This window comes from Hyaena hyaena, unplaced genomic scaffold, assembly GCF_003009895.1.
Source record: "Hyaena hyaena isolate Hyena2069 unplaced genomic scaffold, ASM300989v1 scaffold_462, whole genome shotgun sequence".
Taxonomy (NCBI): domain Eukaryota; kingdom Metazoa; phylum Chordata; class Mammalia; order Carnivora; family Hyaenidae; genus Hyaena; species Hyaena hyaena.
In genome coordinates, this window is record NW_024081092.1 from 1,483,176 (window position 1) to 1,497,118 (window position 13,943).

Below are 13,943 nucleotides of genomic sequence, written 5' to 3' on the forward strand. Positions count from 1 at the left end.
GATAATTTCATTTTATGTAAATTTTGTGTTTTGTCCATGTGATGTTTGACTACATCATTGACTATTATGGAAATTCAATATTATATGACTTTTTGCACTGTGGTGCATTTAATATTGTTGATTTTTATACTAAAATGTAAAATAAAGATTATTTTGAAGATTTGAATAAAGTGGTTCAGTTGCATTGCCAAAAAAAGCAAAAAAAAGAAACTGCCTTCCTGAAATATTATTCTACTTTCCACTCAGGCCCAGAGTATAAGGGTGCCTACTTTAATGTAGTCTAATTACATCTATGAGGAGGATAACTGAGGCTTTCTTCTTTTTGTTGTCAGCTATGCTAATAGGCTCTACCAATATAACCATGACTTTGTGAAAGCGATCAATGCCATTCAGAAGTCTTGGACTGCAACCACATACAAGGAATATGAGACTCTCACCCTGAGAGAGATGATTAGGAGAGGTGGTGGTCACAGACGGAGAATCCCAAGGTAATAAAGCATATCTCTTTACCGCTAATGAAGATATTTGAATGCCATCCTCCCGTACAACCTGTTCTCCCTGGTTTGTCCACCATGTTATTGCTCATTCCAACTTTTTAAAAAAAATTTTTTAATGTTTTATTTATTTCTGAGAGAGAGAGAGAGAGAGAGAGAGCGTGAGCAGGGGAGGGTCAGAGAGAGAGGGAGACACAGAATCTGAAGCAGGCTCCAGGCTCTGAGCTGGCAGTCAGCACAGAGCCCGACCCGGGGCTCGAACCCACAAACCGTGAGATCATGACCTGAGCCGAAGTCGGACGCTTAATCAACTGAGCCACCCAGGCACCCTGCTCATTCCATCTTTTTACAGTATCTTGTTTTGTGACCGTCTCCCTTTCCTTTTCACATATATCCTAGTGTTCTGAGTCCTATTTATGGGTCTTGCTTTCATAGCACCTGTCACTGCCATCGTTTTCTGGCCATTTTCTACATGCCGGTGTAGGGTTTTGTCATTTCTCTCTGCATTATGGATCAGCCTCCCACCTCCTGTCTCACTAGTCCCGTTTCTTTCCCTCCCAGTTCCTGTTCTTAAACATTCTTTAAAATGCCAGCTTCATCTTCCTGTATCCAGCTATGATTGTGTTACTACCTATTATGCAATAAATAAGCTTAACCTGGTTAACCCAAGCCATCTAAATTTGACCGTGCCTCTAGTCAGTATCCTTGAGCTGCTTTCAGACAATATGACACAGTTACTGAAAGCTTTGCTGTCAAGTTATTTCCATTCATGCTACTCTTTTTGCTTCAAATATCCCTCAACTTGCCTATAGGAACTGTCAGATTTGTCACTATAAAAATCTCAAAACACTCTCTGTTATCAGGTCCAGCAAACAGAAAATTGCTCCTTATTTATCAATGTACCTCTACTTTCCTCAGCCAGGAGTGACACTTCCCATGGCATAGTTCTTACTTTAGGAAATTAGGTCAAAAGTACTTTGAATTTATGTTAGGAAGTTCGTAGATTTTTAAAAATTTCCTCAAACCTATAGCTGGATCTATCAGAATATATACTCCCTTAACATTTGTTAAATGGCCAAGGTTATTCCTGGGATGCCGGACCTTATTTTAGGAGAAATTGATCTCACCAAAGGTCAGAGAAGTAGAAACCAATAAGGAGTCAATGGGACTCAACAAATTGTGTAGAGGCAATTTTCCCTTGGTACATAGAAACATTTTTCAGTTTTCAGTGACAACAATGATTATTTCTTTAATAATCTCTATAGAATTTTGGTTCAGATTTTGTTTGAATGGGCCATTAATTAATTAACTAAAATGCATTTCTGATTTTTTTCATTTGCAGACTAATAATCCTAATACTCACATTTTTCAACTGTGGTGCTAGATAGAGATTTTTCCTATCCAACTGATAGCATTCTCTCATAATCCTGCCCCTTTCTCAAAAGAATCACCTACAGTATTTCTCAAAGTGTATTCTAAGGAATTCCCAGTCCATGAGACTTTCTGGTTAATGGAAATTAGGAAAGAGAGCATATTGTATTCCTTCTCAGATTTGCAAAAGTGAAGGAGTTATTTTGTACATGTGTGAGACAGGAAGTGAGAACCATTTAGTAAAAATCCAAAGGAGCACGAGAGGAAGAGGTTTCAGCATCTGAGCCCCAGACATAATTGCTTTGCTATGTGCCATGTGCCATGTTTCTCAGGAACTCTTTTTTGTTTGACACTTCTCTCTGTCTCTGACCAACCACCTTTGTTTTAAAGAAGGGCTAGCTTTATGAAGGGCTGCTTTTAAGGCTAAGGCTCCATAGAGATTTAAAGATAGATGGAATTGAGTGAAATGGAAAATTCAGAAGCAGACATTGTGGTCTGGCTGCCTGTTTTTCAGTAGCATTTTTGTATATAGATTAGTTCTGTTATAAGAATCCAATGACATAATAGAAACTCAGTGATTCTTAATTGAGGTTTAGGGTGTCATCAAAACTGCCAAAAGTATAGAAAAAGTGTATTGGTTATGGTCATCTCCCTGAGGTCACAGCTTTCACCAAATTCTTAAAGAATCTAGACCCAAATGATTAAGACCCCAAAATGTATAGTGTACCTATAGTGTTTTATAATTCTTCCCAGCCTCACAAATTGCTTTCACTCTTCATTTTCACATCATTGAGATTCTGTTGTCACATTCTTTTAGTTTTGTCTGTGTATCGACAGGCAAATACTATGCCTTATAGGATGGTAGGAAGAAGGAAGTTAACACTTGAGTACTTGCTTTGTGCCAGTTGGTCACTTAAATAAATGTATCCACGTCATATTTAATCATCTTAATGACATGGGTGATGATGATGATGATGATGAGTTATCATCCTAAGTGCTTAATCTACTAAGGATTTGCGGAGATAGGAGCTTTTCTAAGCGCTTGGTAATCATTACTACACTGAATTTTTAGTTATCGTTCGAGGTATGTATGATTATAGCCATTTTAATAGGAGTTAGTTGTAGTTTTGTGATGTTAAATTCTTTGACAAATGTCACACAGCTAGTAAGTGGTGAGACCATTTGTAGGACGGAAGTATGACCTAGGATATCTGCTCAGAAATTACATTTTGCTACCAAACTTAAATATCTTTTTTAAAAAATTAAGTTTTTTTTTTTTTTTTTTATTTTGAGAGAGAGAATGAGAATGAGCAGGGTAGGGACAAAGAGGGAGAGGCAGAAGAATCCCAAGTAGGCTCCACGTGGTCAGCACAGAGCCTGATGCAGGGCTCCAGCTCATGAACCATGAGATCATTACCTGAGCCAAGATCCAGAATTAGAGGCCTAACTGACAGAACCACCCAGGCGCTCCCAATTCCTTTTTTAATCTTTTAGATTACTTAGTGTATTCTTAAGTATATACAAGACAATTAATTATTATGGATTGATTGAATCTTTTATCCTCTCAGTGTGAAATCATGGAAACTTTATTTCCTTCCAAAAATTGTTTGCACCTAATTTTTACTATAAACCTTGAAAGAAATATCCAAGATTTTCTTCTTGATTTGTTTTTTTCCCTGCCCTAAAATTTTCATGGTGCATAGTTTTTTATGTACCTTGGTTTTTTCATTGACATTATCTATGTTGTATGTTTTATAACTTATGACTCCTTTGTATTTGTTATTGTAATTGCTCTATGTTTCATGTCTATTTTTTATGTTTATTTATTTTGAAAGAGAAGCAGAGTGTAAGTGGAGGAGAGACAAAGAGAGACACAGAATCTGAAGTAGGCTTTAGGCTCTGAGCTGTCAACATAGAGCCTGACATGGAGCCCGAACTCAAAAGCCATGAGATCATGACCTGAACCTAAGTCAGATACTCAACTGGTTGAGCCACCCAGGCATCCCATTTGTTTCATGTCTTTTAACGCTGTCTTTCATATAGTCACAGGTCACCTCAAGTTCATCTCTGTGTCACATAGAGCTTCTAGCAACGTCCCTGGCTTAGTTAGTATTTTAGTGGAAAATTGATATTTCTGTATGGAATATGCTGTCTATTTTTATACTTCCATGAGGTTATCATTGCTAATTTAATGAGTGATTTTTCCCTCTTCCTTTGTTTCATCTCGCTTCCATTGTGTCCTAGCATTGATTCGCATCATCTCTAAAAGTGAGAGAGGGAATTAATTGGGAATAGTTGCAGAGGACATGAAGAAGCCCAGAAACAGTCTTTGCCAGTGACTAAATTGGAACCTGGTGAAAGGGACCAGATAACCACTGAAAACTTAGAACAGTGTGATATGGCTAAGTTGAATGAGAAATTCACATAGTTTGTAATCAGAAAGATGCATGTTATCATAGTGTACACAGTAATGCCCTAACTAAAGAGCTGATAGAGTATAGAAGTGAGTTTTTGTTGGGGGCTGGTGGGTAGGTGCTGCTGTGTGAGTGGTCCTTAAAGTAGAAGTTAGGGAAGAACTTCTAAAGCGGTTACTTCTTAGCAGTGGGCAGCAGGCATTTGGGGTAAGAGGAGCAGCAGGAAAGCATGGAACACTGAAGTCATTTTGCAGACTAGGAAAACTCCCAAGAAATCTAGTGTGTCTAGAGCTAGAATGCTGTTTGTTTTAAATTGCTAACATGGAGAAGCTTGTAGAACAGTTTTCTCATTTCCAGACAATGTGTCGAACCCCCATCCATGGTCCCAGGCAACTCTTCTCTTTGTGTCTTGCTTTCCAACCATAAAGATGCAGTTCTATAATGATGAAGCATTTCTGTCTGTTGTTTATGGAGCTAGTCTGGCTACTTTACTTAAATCTCTAATCTCTGTGCTACTTCCTTTTAACTATCTCACGATCACCACTAACCATCTCCTGAGTCAAACCTTAGTAGTTCCTTTATTTTCTCTGTATACTTTGTAGGCCATCTTCAACTTCCCATGAGTCTATTTTCTTAGTCAAAATCTGTTTAAGAAAATGCAGCTATTGAAATATACTAAAAATAGCATCTCGGTGATATACATAACTAGTGTCCTTTCATAAAAGAAAGTAAGTGGATCCAGAAAAAGAAATGGATAGTGAAGGCCATTTACAGGACTTAGTCGTATAATTGAAACACTGCATAGTAGATTCATTGTTGTATAGTTGAAACACTGATGGGGCAGGTGAACCTTGGGCCTGAATCTATATTCTAGGCAGCAGTGTAGTTGAAATCATGGAATTAAGGGTTAGGAAATCATCCTCAAAGGAAAAGCTATATGTTCATGTCAAATGTATTTTTTCCATCCTAGACCCAAACCTGCACCGCTGACTGCTGAAATACATGAAAAGCTTTTACGTTTGCCAGCATCTTGGGACTGGAGGAATGTTCGTGGTACCAATTTTGTTACTCCTGTTAGAAACCAAGGTAAAAAAAAAAAAAAGTGTGATTTCATTTATTCATTCTGAAATACTGAACATTTACTAAATGCCAGGCTCTTCGGTAGATTCTGGGGATACAGGGACGAAACAGACAGGATCCACTTTAGTAAAGAAATGGAAAATATGTAGCCATAGGAAGGCTACTCCTTCCTTTTGTATCCATGACAGAAAATAGATAATCTTTCCAACTGAGCCCAGCATTTCTACAGTATCCTTCTCAAAGTATATTCTAGGTAGCTAATGAAATTAATCAGTAGCAGGTAAGACAAGCTCATCTCTCTCCCAAGGAGGAGAGACTCAAGTGGAAACAAAGAACTGCACAGAATTGAAATCAGTCTTCCTTCTGTAAGTGGTCTGGTGGAATCTGTCTTTGTTCCAGGGCCTCACACTCTCCACCCTCTGCTCTCCACTGTTTAGTTTTTAGTTACTGTACGAGGCCAGAAAAATAGATCCTTAAATTTTTTTCTGCTATAGTAGATTTTGGGGGCTGTGTAAGGATCTTTTTAACTCATTTTATGTCAGAACATGACATATGATGGTAAGTATTAAACTAGCTTCCTGAGTGGTGGCCTTGCTGAGTCCAGATTTACCAAAAGTATCACCATAATTGCATTTTACCCATTATTTTCAGAAATTTGATACAGTATGAGTAGATTGAATAACTCTTCCTCTAATAGTACTTGATAGCAAGTTATCTTGTTATCCTAAATTTTAGCCAACAGTGACTTGGAGAATCATTTATACCATACTCAGGGTTATTGCTTCTAAACTCATTTTGAAGATAATTATAGTACACACGACTGATTTGTTACTATAAAATAGGTGTAGTATTTGCTGTCTGGAAACATTCTGATTAGTGTCTTCTGAGAGGATTGTAAATTAATAACACCCCAAAATAAATTGTTCTTCCCCTAGAAATTTCCTAGAAATTCTGTGATAATCAGCCTGTCTGACTCCTCAGCATTCACCACCAGGCCTTTAATTCATCCTCACTGAATTCTGGCAAAGTGTTGTGAGTGTACAGAACTTTGAGCAGGCCTTAGAGCAGCCAGCCAGCAAGGTTCCTGTCCTACAAATGACATCAGAGGTTTCACCTCTTTGTCTTTCCTTTTACAAGTTATTCTGGGACTCCTCAGCTCTAGAGAAAGAACTCCTGAAAATTCTCCCCTACCCTTTCTTTCCTGGAGAGGACTTCTTTGGAAAGGAGGGATGGGAGATGAGAGAACTTTACAGGTAATGGAGAAATGAATGGAAAGTGAAATTAAAAGGTTGATGTCAAGAGAGGCTTAAAATTTACTCTGTCATCAAACAGATTTCCTATACTTACCTGAGAGGATTATGTAAATACTACATGTCAGGTGTTGATTATTGAGGGCCTGGCACATGTTTGCTTTTGCTGTATTATAGAGTGTTTATAGAGCAACTAATGTGTTAAGTTTTTTTTTTTTTTAATGGCTGAGGATATAGACTAATATGACATGGATCTTGTCCTAGGGATTTGCAGTTTAGCAAGACTTGCAAGCAAAAATATTAAAATGTAATATGGTGACTGCTTTAGTAAAGTGTTTTTAAAATTCACTGGGGACATAGGAGAAGGTCAAAAGAAAAGTTTAGTTCCACTCACTTCCTGAAAGATACAATTGACTGGTGATGAGACAGTAATACAGGGGAAGGAAATTGGACTTTTTAAAGCCAAATTCTTTGACATTGGTTTTCTCGTAGCTTGGCAAAAGCTGTTGTCTCCTGTTGTCTCCCATGTTCTATATTCTTTGAGTACTATAAATATGATTTGTACAAACATGGGCAATTTTTAAAGGTTCCTCTTTTGACTTCCTTTCTGGTTGTCTTTACTTTGGGTTGGGGGAAAAATTAATTATTTATTCTTGGAAACTGGACTACTTGGAAATTTCCACTAACATTAGGAGCACCAGTGTTCTAGCTGACCCAGCCTTCAAAATTACCCAAGTTAAGGGAATTCACAACTTTGCTGTATTCAGAGAGCAAATCAAGATGAGTGAAAAAAGAAACATTGTGAGGAACAAATGAGGTTTTATCTTGACACTTGACAGCAGCTTTAAGCACCAGCACTGTAGCTAGATTTACATCTAAGTGTGAGAGGGAAGAGAAGCTAGGAAATTGGAAGACTTTGACTTTCTTTGTTCTTCCTCTGCTATACTGTCTCTATTATTGTAGCTTCAAGAGAGAAAGGGAGTGTCTCTGAGGTCACATTAGTTAGGAAATGCAGTGTTTTCCTAACGCCTAAAACCTAGTTCATGTAAGTCTTATTCTAAATACCATCTGTGCATAGGGGCCTTAAACTGTTCCACACTATTCATTTTACATACAGGATAAAAAGAAATGCCAGAAAGGTCCAGGGACTTGCCCAGAGTCACACAGCTGAGTGATGGTGTAGGGATGGGGGGAGACTCCTCTGATTCCTTATTCTTAGTTGAGTGTGTTCTCCACTGTGGGAAGGTGCAGCCGAACATAGTTAAACCATGTGAAAATCACATTACCCATTTGAGATGGTGGAAACATGATTACCGCAGAGCTCTGTCTGGGTCAGACCCCCTTATTCTTTGTTATCTTGTTGTCTTAAGGAATAATGGTTCTGTTAACATCTACATTCTAGCCTTGACTTTTTGAAAGGAGGCGTTAATTTCTTTGGCAGCTGACACATTCTTCTGGGAATATCAGTGGCTTGAAGATCGTTATTGCCTTACTTCATTGCGGCAGTTTCTCTCTCTTAACAGCACATTCTGAGCCCTTGAATGTACATGTGGCCTATCCCTCCCACAGTGCTGGACAGTCGGATGAGGAGGGTTCAGTGGTTAGTACCAAGAGACATTATTTCTGTGGATACCATGGCCCAAGAATGCTGGATGATCAAAATGGGGCCATTTCCCAATACTCGGGATGTTATTTATTACAAGACCCTGGTGTCCTCTGAAAGGAACACTGGCTTTGTCTATTTACTGTTGCTGATCTAGTTCTCTGACACACTATCATTTGAAAGAGGAGTCCCAAGGATAGTGTTATTTGAATGATTTCAAAAACAAAATGCACAAGTAAATTTTGGCCTGTTTAGTAACTTGATGACAGGGAAGAAAATTTGAAAATTCTTTTTTTTTTTTTTTAACTTTTTAACATTTATTTATCATTGAGAGACAGAGACACACAGAATCTGAAACAGGTTCCAGGCTCTGAGCTGTCAGCACAGAGCTCAACGCGGGGCTCAAACTCACAAACCGTGAGATCATGACCTGAGCTGAAGTCAGACACTCAACCGACTGAGCCACCCAGGTGCCCCTGAAAATTCTTTAAAGTAGATGCATACCTATGAACTGAAAAGAACACAACCTGCTTTATGAGACACTTAGATACTAGCACCTGCCATCTATTAGTTTTGTAACGTTGAACAGGTCATTGCTTCTCTCTGAGTTTCAACATACACATTATCAATTGGATACTATACCAGATGAATTCCAAGTGTTTGTCCTAATCTTAATTTAGGAGATCTCCTAGCAGCAAAAGCAGTATATGGTATGGATAAATCTGAGATGTTTATAGGGAGAAGTTTGAGGAACATCTGAAATGGTAGCAGTTAAAGGGTAGTAGAGTTCTAATGGACTCTAGTCCAGGACCTATGGCATTGTTTAACTAGTCAAGAGGACAAGGATTCTGCCTCCCTTATTGCTTAGAAACAAGTAAAGGTTGACTGCTACCAATGAAGTCCCTTTTTTTTTTTTTTCCCTAGATGTAAATCTATATCCACTTGTTCATAATTGAGATTTCTTTCTAGAAACATGCACTGAGTTTCTTGATTGCATCAGGTAGCTAGATGAAGGCACATTTCCTATGTACACTCAAAGAAATTCACGGTTCAGTTTGAGGAAAACAACATAAGTAATTCAGGTAGAGTGTAGGGTGTTGGGGGCTGAGCACAGAGTTTCCTGGCTTTCATTTGTACTCAGGGATGAATGTGAATCAGCATCATCTGGGGAAAGGGAAGAACAGTGCCCTGATAGTATTCTAATACATAATGTTGTTTTGGATACTTTTCTCTCTAAGGAAGGCAGTTACCAAATTATTGATTTCAGGTTTATTAAAGAGAACAAAGACAACATACTCTTTATGTGGAATGGATTTTTTAATGTAATCTTGACTATTCACTAATCTTATTTTATTGCATAAGGGAGTGCTCACCACTCATATAATTTGGTAAATAATATATTAGTATGTTGAATAATATCAATTGTGTATAACTACATTTAATACCAATATTTTTGATTTGGTGCAAGCATAACGCCATGTAGAATTTGTGTCCGTGACAGAGGTGAAAGAGGCTGTATAATGTTCATTTATTCCTAGAATGTAACAAGTTGAAATCCCAGTTTTGTGACATGCATGCCGTATTTTCTTAAATGCATTTATGTGTTTACTCACACCTGGTAAAGAAATGTAGACAAATGATAGTGTTCATATAAACTACCTCATAATAAAACATTTTCCTTCTCTTGAACCAGCAGCTATATCCCTAGCATTTACTTCTTAAGTAAATTAATTTTGTCTTCACCAGAGCATTCGGGTATTTAAAATAAAGCAGTTCTCTTTTCCCTTGTCCCTTACCTCTATCCAGCTACTTTTCGTGTTATTTCCTCCGGGTGACACTTCTAAGGGGACCATGACTGTATTGCTCTTACCCTTTTCCTCTTAGAACCAGCCTGTTTTCAATTTCAGTACCTCCATCTGCATTATAGCTTTACTTCCTCATTGGCCACCTTAAATACCATATCTGTCATTATAATTACTCTCTTACCTTTCTTTGACTTTGTTGTATTTTGCTTCCTCAACCCTGGTTAAATTTCTATAATACACCCATACTTGAGCCATTCTTAGCATTAATTCCACCCAATAAGTAGCTTTAGAAAATGCTGCTCTGGAGATATTTAACAGCTCAGTTCACATGTATCCCTCCATAGTTTTTCTCAACTGAATGGCTCAGAATGCTGCAGACATAAGTTATTTCTTCATCAGGAATACTATCAAATTCTTTTCAGAGATTAGAGGAGTTTTTTGGGTTTCATTTTGCTTTGTTTTGCCTCCTAAAATACTCTCGAGGAAAGCCCCATAGAGTAACCTTTGCCTTTTGAAAGCTGACATCCTAACGTTTGTCTAAAAGGTTAATAGTGTTTCTCTATAGAATCTTCTATATTGGGCTGATCCTTATAAACAACAACAGCAACACACAATATAAATATACTAACTATATCTCTCCACTCACATTTTTCTGTGTTTCTTTGAAAGTGCTTCAAAATTCTCTTGGGTTATATATATCTTTCTTTTCCATCACCAGCATCCTGTGGAAGCTGCTACTCGTTTGCTTCTATGGGTATGCTAGAAGCAAGAATCCGTATACTAACCAACAATACTCAGACCCCAATCTTGAGCCCTCAGGAGGTTGTCTCTTGCAGCCAGTATGCTCAAGGTAAGTGTTGTATTTCAGGCCATGTTTCCCTGGCTGTAGTCCGCCATTGTTGGCATAGGTAAAAGGATGGTATAGTAGAGAGCACAGTGTCTATAGTCAGAGCCCCTGGGGACAGGTTCTGGCCCTGTCATTTATTCGTGAGTGTCTCTCCTGGAATTCACTACATCATTCAGGAAAATGTCACTAGTTACCGTGTACTGAATGAGCACTAGCTCGTAGGAGCCTTTTATGGACATTATCTAACAGTGCTCAAAACCCTGAGAGGTAGATATCCCTGTTTATAAACAGGGGACAGACATGAAGTTGTTCTGTAATATTTTGAAGGCCACACATCTTCTAAACAGTAAAGTTTCAGTTCCAAATAAATTCTCACCCCAAAACCTAGTTTGTATTAAAACCATAGTAACACTGGTTTCTCTCTGGGAGAAAATTAATATTCTGTATATAGGCTTTCAGAACAAGGCATGGGAATCTATGTAGAAAACCCAGCTGGAAGTGATTTAGAGTGAAATATTCTAATGTTAAAGTTTCTTGCTGTCAGCCCCAGACTGGGCCACGGCAGAGTGAAACTGCTCAGAATGATGATTTGTCATTGAGCCTCTTGTTCTTTTTGAAATACTTATTAAGCCCCAATATTGTGACTTCTGAGCCCTGGGGACTATAAGTAGCAAGACAAGCAAGTCCTTACTCTCATGAAGCTTACACTTAAGCGAGGAAAGTAGAAGTTAATAATTAAAAGAACTGTGAAGAAAAACTACAGGTTTATGGATGTGTATAATAAGGTAAGGACTGGAAGAAGGTGATGGGGACCTGATTTAGACTTTTTTTGCAGTAGGCAGTCAAAGACTTCCTTCAGGAATAGCCACATTTTGGTGTCTGGCTATTTAGTAATGAAAATGATATAATAGCCAACTTTTGTTGCTTTTACATGTAGTAATCAATCCTACAAGGAAGGTACTATTCCTATCTATATTTTACAGATAAGTAAAGAGAGATATGGAGAAGTTAAATTCTTCACACAGTTTTGGATCTGAACCTACATAGTCAGGCTTCAGAGACTTCCCACTCAACCACTATGCTATAGCTACCTTCCATGTTAGGTGCCAGATAAATGTCTGTTAATTAGATGGGGACTAGAGGATAGTTAGCTAAATGGCTCATGGATGAATGAAGTAGCATTTAAACTAAGAACAACTCTTGGGAGTAACAAAGAATTACTGGAGTAGGAAAGAAAAAATAGGAAATGACACAGTTTCTCCTATGCCACTTTCTAATGCGTGTTATTCATCCTCAGGCTGTGATGGTGGCTTCCCCTACCTCATCGCAGGAAAATATGCCCAAGATTTTGGGCTGGTGGAAGAGGCATGCTTCCCCTACACAGGCACAGATTCTCCGTGCAAACCGAAGGAGGACTGCATCCGTTACTACGCCTCCGAGTACCACTATGTGGGAGGTTTCTATGGAGGCTGCAATGAAGCCCTGATGAAACTTGAGCTGGTCCATCACGGGCCCATGGCAGTTGCTTTTGAAGTCTATAATGACTTCCTCCACTACCACAGTGGGATCTACTACCACACTGGTCTGAGAGACCCTTTCAACCCCTTTGAGCTGACTAATCATGCCGTCTTGCTGGTGGGTTATGGCACTGACCCAGTCTCTGGGGTGGATTACTGGATTGTTAAAAACAGCTGGGGTGTTGGGTGGGGCGAAGATGGTTACTTCCGGATCCGCAGAGGAACCGACGAGTGTGCCATTGAAAGCATAGCAGTGGCAGCCACACCAATTCCTAAGTTGTAGGGTATGCCTCCCAGCATTTCTTACTGACTGCCATTGGTTATCAGAGGGGATTGGTGAATCACCGATGGAGACTTTTGTAGCAACAGTTGCAGAAGATTACAAATCGATTCCTATGAAGATTTATGCCTTTAAAATTAAAACTGCGTTTGATTTGAATACACCTTCCCATTGACCTCTGGCCTGCTTTATAGCTGTGCAGTAACAAAATGCAGGATATTGTTAATCATTTGTAACTCAAACATGTTATATTTTTTAAAATCTTTGTGAGAACAGAGACTTATTTTTCAATTGTAAAAATCAAGAAAATATGGCAATGATTATTAAATTTTTAAAAAAATTTTAATAAGTGTTCAGGTGATATATATTATAGAATTTATGTGTGTGCTTAACAGTTTTCACCATTAACCCCTCCAGTTAGACTGATGTGTATTACTTATGTAAGTACTTAAAAAAATAAGAATTTGAGGAACTAGGAACCTTTATGATAAAGGGAAATAATGACTAGTTAACCCTAAAATGATTCCCTGGATATATGACGAGCTAGAGGTCGTAGAGAAAAGAAATGAGGTGTTTGGGGTTTTTTTTATGTTTCTTTTTGACAGAAAGAAAGAGAGAAGTGGGGGGACAGAGAATCCGAAGCAGGCTTCGCACTGTCAGCACAGAGCCCAACATGGGGCCCAAACTCACGAACTCTGAGATCATGACCTGAGCTAAAGTCAGGCACTTAACCAACTGAGCCACCCAGGTGCCTTTCTGTTTCTATATGACAGAGATCACTACCTCATCCACAATGGCAGAATTCATTAAAAACGGTGATTAAATGGAATACCATGATTTCCTCAAGCCATGTAATTAAACTCTTAAGGCATACAAATAACAAGTTTCATAATCTAAACCTTGTTTACATTGGTGCTAATAGAACATATAATCAAAGTCTTGACAAATTGAACTCTGGAAAAAATCGCAGGGTATGGGAACTCTGGCTAACCTCCCCAAAGACAGTTCCAGGAGAACAATGTATGTTGTATGTATGGAGACATTACCTTCTACGAAGGAAAATAAAGTTTAGCTGAGCAGTCAAGAACAAGCAAGACATTGACTTTGGTGCCGAGTGCGTGGATAAGCTTTCTGGCTCTGACTCATGAGAGTCTTAGGCAGTTTTCTGAAACCAGTTTCCTGGTCTGTAAGGTGGAGATAATGGGATAGATAACCCTTACTGCGTAAGCTCTCCGTCTCTAAACCCTTGCACTTTTGTATGGCCTGGTTTGCTTTATTTAAG

At 38.5% G+C, this 13,943-nt stretch overlaps 1 protein-coding gene across 1 annotated transcript in view; it reads left to right on the top strand.

Moving 5' to 3' along the window:
- Positions 1-12,996, top strand: part of CTSC (cathepsin C) — a 37,749-nt gene extending 24,753 nt beyond the window's left edge. The window contains exons 4-7 of the mRNA XM_039253684.1: positions 333-488; positions 5,250-5,365; positions 10,736-10,867; positions 12,162-12,996. Coding sequence (XP_039109615.1) covers positions 333-488; positions 5,250-5,365; positions 10,736-10,867; positions 12,162-12,664 — 907 coding nt within the window. The 3' untranslated portion in view covers positions 12,665-12,996. The remainder of the gene's footprint in view (positions 1-332; positions 489-5,249; positions 5,366-10,735; positions 10,868-12,161) is intronic.
- The last annotated feature ends 947 nt before the right edge of the window (positions 12,997-13,943 follow it).